Below are 21,220 nucleotides of genomic sequence, written 5' to 3'. Positions count from 1 at the left end.
TTATCGTTCGTTGGTAATTGAACGGAGTAAGCAGTCGAAATGGCCCCAATTAAAAACGACCACAGTCTCAAATTAAATGTGATTAAACAAAGACCTATAGAATACATATATTCAGGGACCTATACCTATGTTTGTATAGGTCCCTGATATATTCTATAAGTCTTTGTATAAAACGACCCCAATTTTTAAATTTATTAATGTACACGAACTTATGTTTAAACTACAAATGTGTATATATATATATATATATATATATATATATATATATATATATATATATATATATATATATATATATATATATATATATATATATATTTATTTATTTATTCATTTGTTTATTTATTTATTTATTTATTTATTTATTCATTTTAATGTATTGCATATGATACAGCCTAACATCTCTTGGGTAATATGTAACTGTATAAAAAATCCATTTTGGCAAATATAAAACATAAGCAACATTAATGGTAAATGTGAGTACCTGGTAAATAAACAAAAGTAACGCAATTGTACGGATTATAATTAAATAATTTCATTATAGTATCTCAGACGTTTTATTATAAGACATGACGTATAGTAAAGTGCAATTACCAATATATCTTTAATGCTTTTAGAATTAAATGGGTGAATATTTGATAAGGTTCCATTCTTAATTAAAAAAATTAAGACATTAAGAATTAAGACGTCAACCTAAGCTGGGCACGACCTAATATGACCCAGATCGCGATTATGATGGCTTATTTGACGCACGTCAAAAGCTGTGAAGAGAACACCGTTACGGACATACATACTTGTTTGATAACATTATTTTATTTCAACTTAATTTAAATGTTTTTTTGCGTTGTTTCATTGTATAAAGTGATCATGAGTGGCTATTACATCAATTCCAAATCGTCAGTGACATTTCAGAACATTACGTGCGTATAAACGGTGTAAATTTACACATTTTAATTACGTTTTACAACTTTAAGAATTTCTATAAAAATGTGTGGGTACATGTTTATATGCTAAATTCTTCTTTCATTGGACACCTTTTTGACTACTTTATGATGTTAAATCACGTTTGCAGTTTTTTTTTAAATCTTAATGTATATATAAAAGTCTTCTTTTTTATGCGGCGTAACGGTGTTGTCACATTTGTAACGGTGTGGACGGATTATCTTATACTTTCACATTCTTGTTTATTCGCATCGTGTTTTTTACTAGAAAGTATGTCAGATAAGTTCCATGTAAAATTTGTGATGTTGTTTGAAAGACAATCGGCGATATGAATACGAACTTTATTCGCAAGATATTGTTTGTATAAATTTCTCCACACCGTTACGATGTTGTCAACACCGTTTCTCATTCAGCGAAACGGTGTGGAACGTCAAAACTCACACCAGGCGTCTGGGTCCAATCTGACCACGCCCCAGGGATCACATGACTTATATAGACTTAGTCATATTGACTAGCTTAAGACAATAATCTTTAAAGCGACAAATCTTTGATATTTGATATATGACATCAATTGTTTGACCCATTTATGCCTAGCGTCTAGAAAAAATGCCTTGGCAAACATCCTAGACCGAGATGAGACGCCGCATGATGCGGCGTCTCATCAGGGTCTCCGCTGTTTGCTTAAAGGAATTAATGTAAAAAAATAATAAATATACTAGACATCCCTAATTTTGGAAATGAATTGATCCAATTCGGAAGGATGGGAGAGTCCACTAGGCCTAAATCATAGTAATTTCCCAGATAAGCGATATAAGGCAATTTTGAACCTCTTGTTATTTAATTGCTTGGGTATTGTTAGCGAACATGTTGTTTTGGACATTTTATGAATATTTTATCATAGCTGGAGTTCCAGCATTCTTAAAGTTTTTGTTTTTTGGTTTGGTCAACCGAAAAACATACACGGCTGGGAACGATATATCGGTATACAGAATCAAAATTGAATGTCATTACTTGTGGCTCTGGCGTGTTGTCGCTTTAGAGCAAATAATTTGAGGCTCAAACATGCCTATTAAGAAACGCCATAACGAACTATCTAAAGTGTCATACGCGTGGTCATTCTGGTGCATACAAAGGTGGCGTATTGTTTTATCGTATTGTTTTATCTTATTTTAATATGTGATGTGCGGATGCCTAAGAAGGCCGCAAACACGCAGTCACATCAGAACGTTAAACAAGTCCGCCTATACGAAACACCAGGTATCCGTCGTCTGACGTGCTTTCGTTTAATCGCATATAAAGTTGCCATAGCATAAATCAGTCACCATACTCATGTGATAAAAATCCGCATTAATTATCTATTCACAGTCACAAGACTGTATATCATAAATTTAAATATTTAACACGCGCAGAGGCGTATGCAGACATATTGTACTTACTGAATTAATATGCTTGTAATTTGCATGACATGAAACGTAGCTATATTGCATGTTAAAACGTAGCTATATTACATGTCATATAAACTTCAGGCCCATAGCTATGATGTCGTTTCTAGCGCATTTACTTTCTTGGAAGACGTACACGAATCTTGATTACGTGTGTGTCATTAACAATGCTGGTATGTTGTAGAGGACACGTATACATATTCTAATAGGCTCTAATAGCTTGCAAATATGAACCTCGCACCGACTTTCATGTCAGAAAATATTAATAACGTAACGATGCATATATTCGTTTCCGTAATGGAAGCGATGTAATTGGATTGAAACGTGCGTCACAACGTAAACTGTAATAGCCTCATTTTCCGAACAAAACCAAATGCAAATATGTGATACAATCTATGCGCATAAGTTATGCCTATTGAGTTCAAGAGTACTACATTGATGTTGTCGAACAATATCAAAACGTACTGGTATATATATTATTAGGGCAGTTGAATAATGGATAGCGCTTTTGTTTATTTCTTGCTTAGAACTCAATGTCTAAGTATTTTTAATGCTTCTACGTAATGTCTCCATTGCAATATACCTTAATACTCATATGCTTCGGTGTGCAGTGTTTGGAAAACAGCGCTTTTGCCACCGTTTTTCAAAATATATTTTAGAAGCGAAATATCGCCCACCTTACACATGACATACTTACAAAAGAATCACGTTTTAGTCCATGCTTCATTAGCACAATATCGCCCAACTAACACACGACGTGTTTGCTGGAGTCTCAAGTCAGATCCATGACGCAGTAACATAATATCGCCCAAATAACACATGACGTGCTAGCTGAAGTCTCAAGTCAGATCCATGACGCAGTAGCGCAATATCTCTCAACTTACAGATAATGTGCTAGCTGAAGTCGCGAGTCAGACCCATGATGCAGTAGAACAATATCGATCAACTAACACATGGCGTGCTTGCTGAAGTCTCAAGTCAGATCGATGATGTAGTCGCACAATATTGCGCAACTTACAAATGACGTGCTAGCTGAAGTCTCTTGTTCAGTCAGATCAATGATGCAGTAGATCAATACCGCCCATCTTAAAGATGACGTACTTGCTGAAGTCTCAAGTCAGATCCATGATGCAGCCGCACAATATCGCTCAACTAACACATGACGTGCTAACTGAATTGTCAAGTCAGATCAATGATGAAGTAGCACAATATCGCTCAACTTACACATTACGTGCTAGCTGAAGTCTTAAGTCAGACCCATGATGCACTAGACAAAATTTCGCTCAGCTTGTACTAACATGCTAGCTGAAGTCTCAAGTCAGATCCACGCTACAGAAGAACAATATCGCCCAAACTAATACATGTCGTGCTAGCTGAAGTCTCAAGTCAGATCCACGATGCAGTAGCACAATATCGCTCAACTTGCATATGACGTGTTTGCTAAAGTCTCGCGTCAGACTCAGGCTGCAGTGGCACAATATCGCCCAACTAATACATGTCGTGCTAGCTCAAGTCTCAAGTCAGATCCATGATGCAGTAGCACAATATCGCTCAACTTACACATGACGTGTTTGCTGAAGTCTCAAATCAGATCCATGATGCAGTTGCACAATATCGCCCAACTAACAGAAGACGTGCTAGCTGAAGTCTCGCGTAAGATCCATGCTTCAGTAGCACAATATCGAAAAACTTACAGATGGCGTGATAACTGAAGTCGCACGTCAGATCCATGATGTTGTCGCGCAATATTTCGCAACTTACAGATGACGTGCTAGCTTAAGTCTCAGCTCAGATCCATGATGCAGAAGCACAATATCGCGCAACTAACAAATGACGTGTTAGCTGAAGTGTCAAGTCAGATCCATGATGCCGTAGAACAATATCGCCCATCTTAAAGATAACGTACTTGCTGAAGTCTCAAGTCAGATCCATGATGCAGCCGCACAATATCGCTCAACTTACACATGACGTGCTAGCCGAAGTCTCAAATCAGATTTATGATGCACGAGCACAATATCGCTCAGCTTGCACAAACATGCTAGCGGAAGTCTCAAGTCAGATCCGCGCTACAGAAGAACAATATAGCCCAACTAATACATGTCGTGCTAGCTGAAGTCTCAAGTCAGATCCACGATGCAGTAGCACAATATCGCTCAACTTGCACATGACGTGTTTGCGAAAGTCTCGCGTCACATTCAGACTGCAGTGGCACAATATCGCCCAACTAATACATTTCGTGCTAGCTCAAGTCTCAAGTCAGATCCATGATGCAGTAGCACAATATCGCTCAACTTTCACATGACGTGCTTGCTCAAGTCTCAAATCAGATCCATAATGCAGTAGCACAATATCGCCCAACTAACAGAAGACGTGCTAGATGAAGTCTCGCGTAAGATCCATGCTTCAGTAGCACACTATCGCGCAACTTACAGATGACGTGCTAGCTTAAGTCTCAGCTCAGATCCATGATGTAGTCGCAGAATATCGCGCAACTTACAGATGACGTGCTAGCTGAAGTCTCTATTCAGATCCATGATGCAGAAGCACAATATCGCGCAACTAACAAATGACGTGTTAGCTGAAGTGTCAAGTCAGATCCATGATGCCGTAGAACAATATCGCCCATCTTAAAGATGACGTACTTGCTGAAGTCTCAAGTCAGATCCATGATGTAGCAGCACAATATTGCTTAACTTACAAATGACGTGCAAGCTGAATTGTGGACATCACTATTCTGCGGCCTCTGCGGCCCTAAATGCGGCCCTAAATTCGGCCGTTCTGCGGGCAAAACAGATGACGTGCTAGTTGAAGTCTCGTGTCAGACCCATGATGCAGAAGCACAATATCGCTCAACTTGCACATGACGTGCTTTATGAAGACTAAAGTCAGATCCATAATGCAGTCGCACAATCTCGCCAAACCTACAGATGACGTGTTTTTTGAAGTCTCGAGTCAGATCCTTGATTGAGTAGCAAAATATCGCCCAAATTATAGATGACGTGCTTGCTGAAGTCTCACGTCAGATCCATGCTGCAGTAGCACAATATCGCTCAACTTACAGATGATGTGCTTGCTGAAGTTTCAAGTCAGATCCATGCTGCAGTAGAACAATATCGCACAACTTACAGATGACGTGCTAGCTGAAGTCTAAAGTCAGATTCATTATGCAGTAAAACACTATCGCCGAACTTGCACATGAAGTGACTGCTGAAGTCTCACGTCAGATCCACGCTGCAGTTGCACAATACCGCCAAACTTGCACATGCAGTGACTGCTGAAGTGTCACGTCAGAGCAACGCTACAGTTGCAAAATATCGCTCAACGTACAAATGACGTGACTGCTTAAGACGCACATTAGGTCCGCTAACCATTAGCAAAGTATTGCTACGCGTACTTGCACAATATCGTTCAACTTACAAATGGCGTGCTTGCTGAAGATTCATGTCAGATCCATGGTTTTCACAATTTATCATACATTTAAAATACATCAATGAGGTCACGTGTACCAGAGTCCCAGAGTCCTGAATTTCATCAGACTTAAAACGAAGTGAGTGCTACGTTTTATACGGGGCTTATAATTAAGTTGAATTCCAACATTGCTGATTTGAAAGTACCTCAATTTAGCGACTGAGACTGTCCGCAGTAAAATGTACTTAGAGAGGAAGATCATGCAGCAGAAAGTTGGCGATTAGGGTTGATTTTGTGGTTTGTAAACTATAAGGGGCACTGAAATTGCCTTGCCGCATATTGCATATATATTTGAAAGTATCAGTATCAAAATGGGTATGATAAATGTCATTCTTGTATATAAATGGTTATCAAAAAGTAAATTTCAGTAGCGGGAAAGATATAATAGCAATTTCAATATAATAAGTATACTGTATTGATATGAAAGAGATTAAAATTCTAGTATGAAATGTGTCTACTTTATCAAATTCTAGTATTTAAATGGGTCCAGTTTATCAAACTTCTTTTATTGAAATGGGTCCACTTTCTCAATGGTATCGTATACAAATGGGTATGCTTTAAAAAATCTTGTATCAAAATGGGTCTACTTTATCAGAGTTCCGGTATAAAAATGGGTCACATTTCGGAAGTCTCATCGGGACATCCCTACCCTAAAATTTGGGAAGTTACCCCCCCCCCCCCACCCCGGGGGGGGGGGGACGCGGTAGTGTCTGCTTTGGAGCAGGGAAGGCTCGGATTCAATCTACAATGTTGTCGGGAAGCTTTCTAGCTGTGTTGCAATAGCGCCCAACGTAAATAAACCACATATGTTTGTTTGTCTGTACGACGTCCCACAGTTGAGAGAAGGAATTGCGTAAAAAATAAATAAATAAATAAATAAAATGGATCAGGTAATTGTAGAAGGGTGGAGTATAAGGAACACTTCCTCGCTACATGAGCGAGCTTTTATAGCAACTCAATATAGTGTCTTCTTTGGAAAAGGGAGGGCCCGGAGTAAATTGCTATCGTTGATGATAATTTACCTGACTGGGTAACACGTTATAAGGAGGTTTTTAAACAGCGTTTATCATCATAACTATAATAATATCATATATGCCCTCTGCGCTTAAATCAAAAACACGAAAGCAACCGTGTTTAAATGATAAACTTCATATGAATAACGTGTATAGTGTTGTTTAACCTACGCTTTACCAACTAAGCACTTAGTGAAATTAGTGTTTATGCCTGTAGTTTATGTTGCCCATTGTGTTTACTAATATTAGAAACGCCCAAACGATAGCTGTGATCTTATATATTTGACAGCCATCTATTTATTGTGACAATGTCACGCGTGTACAGTGATGTTAATAGATCATGTAAACACAGCTGTGTGGATTGGACAGCGTAGTCAATTGACAATTAGTTGGTTCTGATTGTGAATTAAAGTTTTGTGGTTGGATATACCATTACACAGGTTTGTATTGCTTATATTTGCTTTTTTGCTTCAATGTTTTACGGATCATTTAATTTTCATTTGCCCATTAACATATGCACACATAGTAAACTTAACGCAACCAGGAAACGTGATTTACTTATTAATTAGGATAATTTTCGTTCTGACATGTTTATACTGATAGATATCTAGCTTTATATATATGTTCTTGTTGACTAGGTTTAACGGTAGTCGCGCATTGCTTTCTATAAACGTTAGATATTTAACATGTCATAAAAAGCCACTTGAACAGTTGAGTATCGTTTAACTGAGTAAATTATCCTCGTTCTGGGAAAATCGGACTTATTTCATTTTTAAGGGTCTTCCCAGATTATGCTGTGTGGAACGACACTTTCCGCTTCACCCGGATTTTCGTTTAAAAGAGACATCATTTCAACTAAACGTATCTTAAAAGTGGAGAGATTCGCCCCTGGTTAGCCTGTGCAGACTGCACATGCTAATCAATGACAAAAAATTACGCACATGCATTAAGCCACGCTTTCTCAGAACGAGGATCAAGGATTGCACATTCACTCGGCATTAGTTACTGCCCCCCGGCTCTTCTATCCCCCCCCCCCCCGAAAAAAACACTCAAAATTAAATTGTACTTTTTTATACAAAATAACAATCCAAGAAAAGTAAGCCAATTTTTTTGTCTTGAAATTTTGTAGAACAAATGTACAATTTTGAGATTTCTGAGAGGGGGTAGAATCTTGGGGGAGGGGGAGGGGTAGTAACTAATGCCGATTGCCTGTGATGGGTTGCGTATGGTGGCAGACTCTGTGAAACAGATTTTCTACATTTAAGACTTTGTGAGTAGCATATCATATTGCAATTGGGTACAAGATAACAGTGTTATAGTTTTATTTTAGGTGGTTTGTAGATGGTACAGTAGCCTAATGGAAACTGGTTGTTGTTTACTATTTGTTGTATTAAGCCAGGGCCAAAAAAAACTTCTTCTCCAGGGGCCTCTTTTTCTTCCACTTGACCAAAAAGGCCCTTTTCACTACATAAATTTCTTTAAAAGCATGCATTTTTCTCTAAATTTCCAATCTACCTCAGTATTTTTCATTCCTCAAAGAAAATTGTGTTTTTTTGTCCCCGAAAAAAGGCTGTGACCCTATAACGCAGTATTTAGATTCCGTTGTGAGCAACATGTACTTCAGCTGATTGCTATTGCTAACCACGTGACACCGCTGCACCCGCTACCCGACATGAAATACACACATTTAATCAATATATGCACAGTGGACTCTCCCATCCTTCTAAATTGGATCAATTTATTTCCAAAATTAGGGATGTCTAGTATATCTATTTTTATATTTAGAATATTTCTTACAGAAATTCCTTTAAGCAAACAGATTATCTGGGTCTACGCTGTTTGCCAATGCCTTTTTTTATAGACGCTAGGCATAAATGGGTTAAATTAATCATTACGAACTCGAAAGCGAATTGTTCAGACTATAGAGCTGGGATGAAACCAATAAATTGTAACCAAAATTTTGAATTCCTTGGTATGTAATTTCACATAGTGTCTTTAAATTTTATTTTTGTGTTACGTTCTCTCATTGACAATAATACTCCGTGATCTTATCGGAGCGGTAATTATATGTTTGTAACTTCCTTTATTTGCGCAATTTATGTACATGCCATTAAAATCAAGGCCGTCTTGTCTGGTGTCCCCGGGCATGGCTTCGATTATTTATACGGTTTTATCGTCGATCGTTTACTGATAACGTTCCATGTGCTCCATTTAGAATATCTTGGGAACGTTGAAGATGTGGAATCAAACGTAAGCTTATTGGAATGCTAATCACACTATAGAACAATATACCGAGTACATGTACTCCATTATGTATTTTATACATTTCAAACAAACGGGCAACATTATCACCATTTTTGCAAAACACGTACTTCTTTTTTGTTTTAATGGAAGCAGTTGTGCTATGAGTTGATATGGCATCTAATGTCCGTTGTAGGTTTTCGTGCGTAAATATATCTTTATATAGTTGCAAAGTAAATTTTGATAACAAGTATGCGTGCATTCATGGAACAAACTTTGTAAACCGAACAAAGGACGCCACTATTATAAAATAAGAATGTTAACGCTTATATTTTTTTCCATACACAAGTTATTTCTCGTCTGAATAATGAGATTCTTGTCAGAAATCGACAAATTCAGTATTCAACGTCAAGTGTTTATGTGTGAAGTTAATTTGAGTCGCGTTCTGAGAAAACTGTGCGTAATGCATGTGCGTACAGTGTCGTCCCAGATTAGCCTGTGCAATCCGCACAGGCTAATCAGGGACGACTCTGTCCGCTTTTATGATATTTTCTGTTTAAAAAAAGTCTCTTCTTAGCAAAAATCTATTTTTAGGCAGAACGTGTCGTCCTTGATTAACATGTGCGGACACTACGCACATGCATTAAACCCCTTTTTCACTGAGCACGGCTTATGTGTGAAGTTAATTTAGCGAATAGGATAGAATAAAGTTAACAGTCAAAGCTCTGCACACACAAACATGTATTCGGTTGGGTAGGTTGAAACACACTAATTCTAGGCATCATCAGAACTGGGCACCACAACATGTTTTCATTTGACATTTTCAAATTCTTTTCAAAGATGCTGTAAGCGCAATTATTTTAAATTCTTATATTGCGAAGTTCGTGCTTCCTTTTAATTAATATTTTTCATGACTCGTCTGCCATGGTCCATTATCAAACAACGTCGCCGGGGTATCAGAAATAAGCATTCAAGAGCACTAAGAAGGCGTTTTTTTAAACGTTTCTTTGAAGAGCACTTTTAAGATGTTTTTGAATTGTATCCTTGTGTAAGTGGTACTGACTTTTTATCGTGCACTGCGAGCATCGTATTGAATATATAAGTCTATAATTCCTGAATCATTTGTTTAAGTACTAGGAAAAGTCTTGTTTTAACCAGGATGTTGCGATACTATACGCCCCGCAGATCGTGACCCATTAGTACAGTCTGTGATGCTAGCTTGCATAAAACAATGCCTTCATAATACTACTTATCATACCACCGCATTGATATCTGCCTGATATAACGTTGCCTGATATATTTTTTTATATCATGGTCAACAGGAAGTTCTTGTATCAGTCAATGTTTGGAGTTACGTGGGATTTTCAATAAAGTCAACAATTTCTATCAACATGAATCAGGTTCAACAAAACAAACGATTTGATACCAAGAACGTACATATTTTATTCTAGTTTAAAGTCATAAATCACAAAAACGTTTATTTTTAAAAAATCACAACAGCCCGCACTGCATAAGTTAAATGACGTCATCAATGTGGCAATAAATCTTAAATATCGATATAGTCTTTGCACTCGCAAATTTTGCACAGAAAGTCAAGACAAATGATAACTGTATGCTTATCCTCAACTATTTAAACAAACGATTTAACACGCTTATGTTATTATTGACATCATCATCAAAATGTCAATTTCAATACACATCTCCAAAATGGCGTCACCAAATTATTCGGTGAAGTGTGTTCTTAGATTAAATTTGTCGCTGCGGTCCATTCCTGATCTCCAATTCAAGACGTTTATAATTAAAGCGGTTGTACTTTTACCATTCGTAGTTCAAACAACTTTTTTTCTCTATACGATGTTTAAAATAAGCGATTTTTCGTGTTGTCTTTTCGAACGCCGTTTCTACAACGTGTAAAACGTGTCAACGTGTAAAACTATGTCAACGTGTTAAAGCCGGATCAGCAAAATCAGCGGGGATCCGTACATATTAAATATAAAGAAATGGATTGTTTTGCAGTTATTTAGGAAAATGTGGTATGATAAACAGAAAAACAGGTTACTGTCCCATCGTTGTGTAATATATCAGGCTCGGCACGAATAAAATAACGGCTCGGCAAGAATATTATTCTAAGCCTCGCCTGATATATTACAAAACGATGGGACAGTAACCTGTTATTCTCTATGTATACAGCTTAAAGGGAATTGTTCACATATCTCGTATTTACTGCATTTTCAAATAACTGTTTCATGTTTTAATTAATAATAATAAATCAATAAAATGAATGCATTGCCTTTACCGTTATTCGAACACGAGACTAATGGAAGCAAACTCAAACGCCTTATTATTGGGCCTATGAGACATTGGAGCTTGCGTGTACCTTAAAAGCCATGTTAGTAATACAAATGAGTCGCGTTCTGAGACAACGGGGCTTAATGCATGTGCGTAAAGTGTCGTCCAAGATTACCGTGTGCAGTCCGCACAGGCTAATCAGGGACGACACTTTCGCTTTTATGACTTTTTTCGTTAAAATGAAGTCTCTTCATAGCAAAAATCCAATTTAGGCGGAAAGAGTCGTCCCTGATTAGCCTGTGCGAACTGCTAATTGACAACATTTTAAAAAAAGTTTTAGATTCGCAAATTTTCGTTGTTGTTATCCTATTTGTGAGAAAACAGTAATAGCGAACAATTACCATGCTCTAAAATATCCATTATATGTATATTTTGAAAATTTTAAAACCTGAAAATTATAAAGCGTTATACATCCCAAAATCTGTGAAAAGGTCCCTTTAAAACCGGCGTGGTGTAGTGGTTACGCAATTTGCTTTTGCTACGAGAGGTCCCGGGTTTGAACCCCATGATATTTATTGTTTAATATGATTTTCATTGATACTATAATTATTTAAAACTATTCCAAACAGTAGCTACTACAGTTAGTGAAATCATTTAATTACTTAAACAATCTATGAGCAAGTCCCTTAAAGGGACCTTTTCACAGAATTTTGGAATGTATTGCAGTTTGTCATTAAATGCTTTACATTGATAAATTGAAACTTTGGACCTAAAAATCTCTAGTAAGAAAAACAAGAATACAAATAAAAATAGAAAAAAGTAACCACTCGGCCATCCGTGCTCATACTATGAGTGGACGAATTATATACTTTATATAAGTAATCCTCGTAGTTTCACAAAATATAACGACAACAATAGAACTTACCAAATTATTCAATCGTTTCGCGTTGCAACGCTTTATAATTTTCAGGTTTTCAAATCGTCAAAAGATGCATATAATTGATATTTTAGAGCATGGTAATGTTCAGTATTATTATTTTCGCACAAATATCATAACTAAAACGAAAATGTGCGAATCTGAAACAGATTTTTTTTAAATTTGGCAATATACCAAAACGTGAAATGGCCCCTTTAAAGAAAATGTGTAACGTATGAAAATTGGCAATTTACCAAAACGTTAAAGGGCCCCTTTAAAGAACGTGTGTAACGTATGAAGGTTGTTGTAAACAATCCGTCGAATTTTACATGCACCAAACAACAGCGCGTTACGTCACACGCTAATCTGGGACGACACTTCACGCACATGCATTTATGCATAGTTTTCTCAGAACACGACTCGTATGTCGCTCATATGACTAAGAAGCAGTGTACATACATACTGCATACACGCCTATGTAAGCACTGTGTTTACGCTGATCGTTTCATTTGGCAATTATATTCGTGTATGGGCGACACTTGTTAACAAACGGAAGTAAACTCATTGTATAGAAGGTATTGAATGTAGTGCAATTAATCGTGTATCTTTGTACTTGAAATATCTACATACGTTTAGTAATTCTTTAATTTTTTTTTAACCCATTTATGCCTAGCGTCTAGAAAAAGGCCTTGGCAAACAGCGTAGACCCAGATGAGATGCCGCATGATGCGGTGTCTCATCTGGTTCTGCGCTGTTTGCTTAAAGGTTCTAAATATAGAAATACATATACTAGAAATCCCTAATTTTGGAAATAAAACTGATCCAATTTAGAAGGATAGGAGAGTCCACTAGGCATAAATGGGTTAATAATCCTTCAACTTTATTTAATTCTGTACTCAGGATTGCACTTTTTTTAAACGATTTGAGTTATGCAAAACGAATATCATTATCTTGATTGTAACGACATGTGACTGCGAATTCTGCGTTTCTTCGTTCTCACGATATTTGTCCTTACATGGTTATCTTTTTTTACAAAAGTACAAATAATGATATTAAAGTGTTATTCTTAAATGATTCATTAGAAGAAAACCTATTTGACCCAAAGATATATATACAAATAACCACGCAATATATGTTTCGTTAAAAGTGTATTTCACTTTTATGGACATTTAGAATATTCGTACTTTATTTGACATGAACAGTTACATTTTACATTCTTGTCTCCTGTTACAATATTGTGTGTAAGTAGTTCCCAGACAGTTCGAACTCTATCGGAATCTATAGAGTTAAATGCAATTGTTGTAGCAGGTTTGGCCAATATATAGCCAGTATGTATTGCCAAAACAGCAGGATATGAAGGTCGGGAAACTTGTTTCCTTTTTTTCTTCATTTAATTCCTCTTTAATCATGATATTCAAAGACGGCAATCTTCACAATCTTTTTCTACCATAGTTAATGTACGCGATAACTTTTGTTCTGCGTATATAATCAAGTTAACCCGCCCCCACCACCACCACAACAGCAACAAAAGGCCACAAAAATATGTTTCAGTACAAAAAAAATCGGACATTGAAGCTTTTACTCAGATTTCGTCGTAAATTTTACGAGTCTAGTATTAAGCTTATTACGTAAGACAGGCCTTTTCCGCTCCTTTTTGGGAAAACGCCACACTGGAATTTAAGGTATTTCGCGTAGTGAAAAAAACCCATTTTGGGAAAAAAAATATTCGCAAAACTGGCTCAATTGGGAAAAATAATCGCATGTAACAGGGACCTATACAAACAAATAGGTCCCTGCATGTAAATAGTGTTTCTTATATTTCAAAGAAACCGTTAACTGGTAAATAACGACTATTTTGCTAACATATTATTAAATTTTTACAAAATATTACGAACATGTGTGATAAGTGCAGCTTTTTTTAATATCTGATTTGGGGGAAAAGGCCTGGCCTTTGTTCAGGTGAAAAAAATCGCGCGAAACGCCGGATTTCGTTTTTTTTTATCTGGATCAGGTTAACTTAAATATTTAAAGGTTTAAAAAACTATTTTATTTTATTTTATTTTTTTTTTGGGTGGGGGGGGGGGGGGGTATTTGGGATTTTTTTTTCAATTGGGGAAAAAAAACAATCAGATTTGCATTTGGAATGGGACCCGTGGCATAGGGCGGAAAAGGCCTGTAAGAGCACTGGGGCACACTCCGGTTACGCGCTTAATGCAGCCTCAGGCGCGGATGGACCCCAGACACTTCGAAATATACGCAGGCGCACGCACACACAGAGTCGCGTTCTGAGAAAACTGGGCATAATGCATGTGCGTAAAGTGTCGTCCCTGATAAGCCTGTGCAATCCGCACTGGCTAATCAGGGACGACACTTTCCGCTTTTTTATGTATTTTAGTTTCAAGGAAGTCCCTCCTAACCGAAAATAAAGTTTAGGCGAAGAGTGTCATCCCTGATTAGCCTGTGTGGACTGCACAGGCTAATCTGGGACGACATTTTACTTAACGCACATTTATTATGCTCAGTTTTCTCAGAACGCGACTCACACACGAGATTTAGGGTAGGAGTGGTCGGGGACCCGGAACATAATAGATTTGGCACAGTTAATCATTGTATATATTGAATATTATCTATAACATCGCCTGTAGTGCTCTTATCGGAGTTCAGTATGTATTTGCCAAACGTGTATGTTTTACTGCCAACATTTGTATTATATTTCTTATCGTTTAAGGAATATCGATCATCACGTCTGTCCAACAACTGCGAGCTCACCGAAACCAACCACCGAGCACAGGGAAATTCTTCGTTTACCCTCGATGATAAGAGAATGCACAAAAAATATCTCACACCCTTCAAGTTTTCTTAACGCCTTATGAAGTTCTCAAAGTGCTCGCTTTTAAGTAGAGGTAGCCAGCAACGATTTTGTCGCTAATGCATGTGTATTGGTTTTACAATTCACCAAAAACGTACATAAGGAAATAAAGATTAAACATACCGGGTATCAAGAAATGAAACAGGCTTTTCTGAAACCGGCAGAATTTGATCCGTTTGGAGCTCATTTCGAATGATAAAATATGGAGCGCCAAATCTCGAATGGGTCTCACGAGATCGAAGGTGAGATCCCGCCAACGGAAGGTCTTTTGCGGTCCATCGAGTGCTTCTTCTGCAACGATCGATTAACCGACCCGAAGGAAGTCGATTGCGGTCACGTGTTCTGCTCCGCTTGTTTGAACGAGTACGTGCTGGAGTGCCCATCTGTCAATGACGTCACGTGCCCACTGTGTCGTCACGTGATCCGCCTGCCGGAAACTGGCGTCAGTGCCTTGCCGACGCACGTGTTGTATCAGGATTTAGTGCGCGAGGTAAACGCTTTGGACAATGGAAACACGTTGTCACGTGGCTCGTGTAAATTCTGCAGCGACGAGAACAAACTTCCCGCCACTGTGAAATGTGTAGGCTGCAAAGTGCCTATGTGCGAGGACTGTGCAAGTAATCATGTACACAATGGTGTAAATAAGGTGATTCCTATACACCGGAAACAGGACTCCATTCTGCGCGACGCTTTGCCGCGCAGGGACACCGCGTGCCCGGTGCACCAGACCGAATCAGTGCTGTTTCACTGCGTTACTTGCCAATGTTGCGCGTGCTATAAGTGTAAGGACGAAAAACATCAGAAACACGAGGTGATTGATATGATAGACGCAGCCGCTCCTGCGAAAACGTTCATCTCTGATATTCATACGCGAGTTAACGATTACATTAACGAAACGAAAGAAGCGCTCCACGATATCGAGCGAATTGGCGCCGAATACGATAAGAACGTCGACTCGACTGTGATGCGCATAAACGAACAAGTTGATTTATTAATCAATCACATATTAAAGGAAAAGAAACGACTTCTTGACGAACTGCATTCGCACGCGGAAGATGTGGAGTCCAGACTAAACTTGTGCACGGCGGAAATGAATGCCAAAGGAACGCGAGCACAGGCGCTGCAGGACTTGACCGACAACTTGGTATTCTACGGTACGGATGCGGAAAACACCATGTACAAGGAAAAAATCGACAAACGCTGGAAGGAGCTACAAGAGGCGAAATTAAGCAGGTTTGGTCAAGGATACAAAATGGGTCTAAATTTTTCCATGAATGAGAGGCTGACAACGGTTTTGTCCGCTGAGCTAGGCACGTTAACGGTCTCACAGACCTTATCGCCGTGGACCAGCCGGAAGTCCGCACCGTTCGATAGCGTCGTACCAACAGGCCCTGGACTGATGGACGCGTCCGAACTTCAGAAGAAAATGCGCGCAGTGATGTCTAATGACTTTTCCCTGAAGAGATCACAGATCTTCACGAAATTCGTGGATTCCAAGTGGAATCTGGAAACTTACAAGACATGCAAGGTGACCGGCCAGACGGTCACAGTGTGGCTTAGGATGGACGAGGAGAGCGAAAACATGTCCCGCGCGTCGAAACGCATCTCTATGCGGTCCGTATCGAGTCCATTTCTAATAGCGGAAGTGGACTCGTTTGACGTCGACGGCGAACACGAGTATAAGAAAACGTTCGAAAAGCTCCCGGATGGAACCATAGTCCGTTTGGCAATCGGCGCCAAAGACACCATTATTCTCGCTGTGTATCCCGGTCACTATGCCTCGTCCATTATAAGTCAAGCGAAACTGAGGTCCTTAACGAAAAAAGACACAGAGGGCATTTACGTCGCGGTGCTAGTGAAGGGCCAGTTCGTCGTCGGAGAACTGCGCAAGATCCCCATCCCAGAGGGTCCATGCTTTGACTTTGAAGTCACCAGCCGGAGTCTGATTGTGGTAAGATCTTTCACGCAAAAGCAACTCCATTTATATAATAACCAATGCGTAGCGTGCGCAACGAACCACGCTGAGCACGATATCAGCGTGCTGAAAATTATGGAATCCCCGGACAATGAGATCATTGCCATGTGTAAGGACCTCGAGGGTAACATTTTCTGCGAGACCATTACGGAGACGGCCGAACGTGTTCGGAGATTTACGTTTTCGTCGGAATCGCTTTCGCAGATGAGATGCGAATTTCGCGAGGCGCGATTCGATCGATTCGGAAATGTGCTTGTACATTTTCAAGCAAGCGGATGTCAAGATGTGCTATACCAAGTAACACGCTCCGCAAACCGGAAAGAGTTACTTACAAAACCGGAACTACTTCATAAAATCGACAAGTTGGCAGTTCTGCCGGACGGCAGATTGTGCGTCTTCGACAAATTTGAGTGTGTGTTGATCACTTTAAAATACTTGTAATTTAAACTTTAAACCGAGAGATACTTCATATCTTGGAGTGATTGTCAATTCAGTATTCCTACATGTACATGTTCGAAATGTTTTTATTATTGTGTATATTAACTCGTATATAGCCATTCGGCCTTACTTACTTGTTCTCTGGTGTCTCGCTTGATGGACCGGTCAGTACTTGGTAATTTTCATATTAAGCACGTTATCATTATAATCATCGCCGTTGTCAGAGTTGCTATTACAACAAGTATTGTATATATCACATTTATAACACAAGTAAGGTCATTAATATCAATATTTGGCATCATGTTCTTACGTATTTGTCCCAATACTCATGTACAGGATCTGTTTCAACGAGCCAATCTATCAAATGTTTAGGTCTGCATGTACCGGTACATGTATTATGTAGGTATGTTAATAAATAGTAGATAACAATTATTATTCTAGAAGAAAAATCTTTTTAATCAAACATAAAACCGTTTAAGGTGTTTATAAATTATTTAGTGCGGCATATGGGTGCAAGGCTATACACTGCTAGTAATAGCTGTGAACATAAGTGTCGCGTACAGGGTTTAATGCATATGCGTTAAGTGTCACCCCAGATAAGCCTGTTCAGTCCGCACAGGCTAATAAGGTACGACCCTTTCCGCCTTTACAGGATTAAGCTTTAGAAGATATTTCCTTAAATAAGAAAATCCATGACAGCGGAATATGTCGTCCATGATAAGCCTATGCGGACTGCACAGGCTAATCTATGGTAACACTTTACGCACATGCATTAATCCCAGTTTTCCATGAACGCGGTTCATGCTAAAACGCGCCCGTTGATATCTTGTATGTATCGATATGCCTTAATGCAAGCGCATGTCTGAGTTTTTTAGCTTAAGACTGTACGGATTGTGATTGATTTTTTTCTCAAAACGAAATCTTAAGTAAGAACAAAACTAGCAAAATAATCAACTCAGTTCTCTCATTTCACTCAACATCGCGCACATTGTCGTTTGTCGGTCCGTAAGTTTGCCCGTTTGAATCTATCAATACGTGAAGTAATTTATTGTCAGGTTTTGTTTAGTTTTTATCTTGAATGGGAAATGATTCAATCGTAATGAAAAACCCTTGAAATGATAATTCGTGCATCGTTCCAAAAATTCTGCAAGAACACAGTTATTGTTCAGTTTGGTAGAAAAAGAATTTCTTTGTGATATTCAATTTTATATATTGAACCATGTTATTGTTCAGTTTGGTAGAAAAAGAATTTCTTTGTGATATTCAATTTTATATATTGAACCATATCAAGGTTTCTAAACGAATACTGTAAATTGCGTTTTTGCAAAGGTTAAGTGTATACGCTGAAATATGTATGTGCACAAATTATAACAATAGATGACCAGGAAGAAGTTTACGCTGTAAGTCTTAATTAGGTATTCTTGTAAGCGTTTTGGGATTGTGAGAAAGACGCGCGAATGATTGTGTCAGAATGGAGAAACCGCTATCCACGTTCATATAGATTGATTTGTTGTGATATTTTGCCGTGACAGACAGACAGACAGACAGTTTATTCAGACTTATACACAAGTACATCGTCTTCATACTAAAGTACACAGTATACACATTATTTTCTGTCACGTAACTAGGTATAACAACAAAACATTAAATAACATAAAAAAACACGCGAACAAATACAAATACTAATAAACTATCAAGGCGGTAATGACATTTGTTGAACATAATTATTAAGAACCGTATTTCTTATAAATAGAGCTTCTTTGATATATTTACATACATTATAAATAACTGATTTGTCACATGGAACTATCTTTTGGAATTTATGTACAGAATGGTTAATATAAAATATACGGCTTAAATATTTGTTTCTTAAATCGGTGTAACAGCGGCATATACATTTAAAATGGTATTCATCTTCTAAATCCAAGTCATTACAACATAAACAATAACGTTCATTTCGTGATATGTTATTTTGGGCGTATCTGCCCGTTTGGATTCTCAACGGATGCGCAGAGACAAAAAAAATCTTACATATCTTACAAAAAGTAATCGCAGACGACTAGGAACTAAGACAACGCTCTGTTTATCTACTCAGACTTTCCATGGGCAAATGAGGCCGGACAAAGCGGTTCATTAGTACATACGCACATACACGGCACAGTACCGAATAGCTGCATTTTTATAAATCAGACATAGGCGAAAGAATGGTCGTAGAAATAATTTCATGACCAATCCCACACAAGCTGTGTAGCCCGGCTAGGATTCGAACTCGTGGGCCACCAGTCCTGGAATACCAATCACCGGTAGGCAGAGTAGGCAACTGCCTATGGTCCCGCGACTTTTAGAGGCCAACAATGAGATCGTGACGAAATAATTTTTTTACATACTTAGACTAATAAAAACATTGACAAAGCCAACTAGAGCTTTGTCAAAGACGTGACGAATACCCTCACATGTCGCATTGACACGGAATATTTTGCATGTTGTCTTCACATAAAACAGCGGACACCATGCTCAATGTTAAAAATGCACTAAGTGACCCTGTGACGTAGTTTTTGACCCGGCATGGCCCATGTTCGAACTTTACCTACACATCATCTGGATACAACTTCTGACCAAGTGTGGTGAAGCTCGGATGAAAACTACTTGAATTAGAGAGCGGACACCATGCTGAATGTTTAAAACGCACTTAGTGACCCCGTGACCTAGTTTTTGACCTGGCATGACCCATATTCGCATTTGACCTAGACATTATCTAGATACAACATCTGACCAAGTTTGGTGAAAATCAGATGAAAACAACTTGAATTAGAGAGCGGACACTTAATACGGGCCGACAGACAGACAAGCTCACTCCTATGTATCCCCCTAAACTTCGTTTGTGGGGGTATAATTATTTTAGATCAATGTTATGTACCGATTAAAGGCGTGACATTGTCTTCCCATGTGATAATCATTTATTATATGCGAAACCATATTGTTTTGGTGGTGATTTCGTGTTCAAGATGTTCATTATGAGACTGGAGCTGAATTCAACACGTGCTCATTCACGTTTGGTCATTCCCCTGATGAATCCCTCTCCCATAAAAGCAGTGGCGGTTTAGTAGGCACTAGACAGACTAGTGTCTCGGGGCGTGGGCCCCAAAAGTTTCACTTCTCATGGGCCCCACGGGGCTTAAAACGGCACTGTAGCCTGGCTAGGATTCGAACTCGTTGGTCACGGGATATCAGGACAGCGCGGCCACGGAGTATCAGGACAGCACGATCACGGAGTACCAGGACAGCGCGGCCACGCATTATCAGGACAGCGCGGCCACGGAGTGTCAGGACAGCGCGGCCACGGAGTGTCAGGACAGCGCGGCCACGCAGTATCAGGACAGCGCGGCCATGGAGTATCGGGACAGCGCTCTCCCAACTGAGCCAACCGGGCAACATCCTACATATACTTAGAAAAAAGACACGAGTTTTTGCCGAATCCCAGTATTTCAATCAAACGTGTCTGCAGGTCGATCTATAAGGGTTTGTCAGTGATGACTTGAGAGTATTTTATGTTCTCAAACTAAACATGTCCTACAATTTACAATGGATATAAATAGTTCAATAAATGTTCGGGCCTTACTGTAGAAT

At 38.7% G+C, this 21,220-nt stretch overlaps 1 protein-coding gene across 3 annotated transcripts; it reads left to right on the top strand.

Moving 5' to 3' along the window:
- Positions 1 to 7,009: 7,009 nt before the first annotated feature.
- On the top strand, positions 7,010 to 18,025 carry LOC127831041 (transcription intermediary factor 1-alpha-like). 3 transcript variants are annotated; one of them, XM_052356026.1, is made up of 2 exons: positions 7,010 to 7,305; positions 15,040 to 18,025. In XM_052356026.1, exon 2 carries the CDS (start codon positions 15,383 to 15,385, stop codon positions 17,594 to 17,596), a length of 2,214 nt encoding a protein of 737 aa, XP_052211986.1. In that variant the 5' UTR covers positions 7,010 to 7,305; positions 15,040 to 15,382; the 3' UTR covers positions 17,597 to 18,025. The 3 variants fall into 3 exon arrangements, with proteins under 3 accessions (XP_052211986.1, XP_052211988.1, XP_052211987.1); XM_052356028.1 differs by lacking the exon at positions 7,010 to 7,305 and adding an exon at positions 8,091 to 8,135; XM_052356027.1 differs by lacking the exon at positions 7,010 to 7,305 and adding an exon at positions 12,766 to 12,886.
- The last annotated feature ends 3,195 nt before the right edge of the window (positions 18,026 to 21,220 follow it).

The sequence above is a fragment of the Dreissena polymorpha genome, chromosome 5, assembly GCF_020536995.1.
Source record: "Dreissena polymorpha isolate Duluth1 chromosome 5, UMN_Dpol_1.0, whole genome shotgun sequence".
Classification (NCBI taxonomy): domain Eukaryota; kingdom Metazoa; phylum Mollusca; class Bivalvia; order Myida; family Dreissenidae; genus Dreissena; species Dreissena polymorpha.
This window is presented reverse-complemented; position numbering and strand designations above follow the sequence as displayed.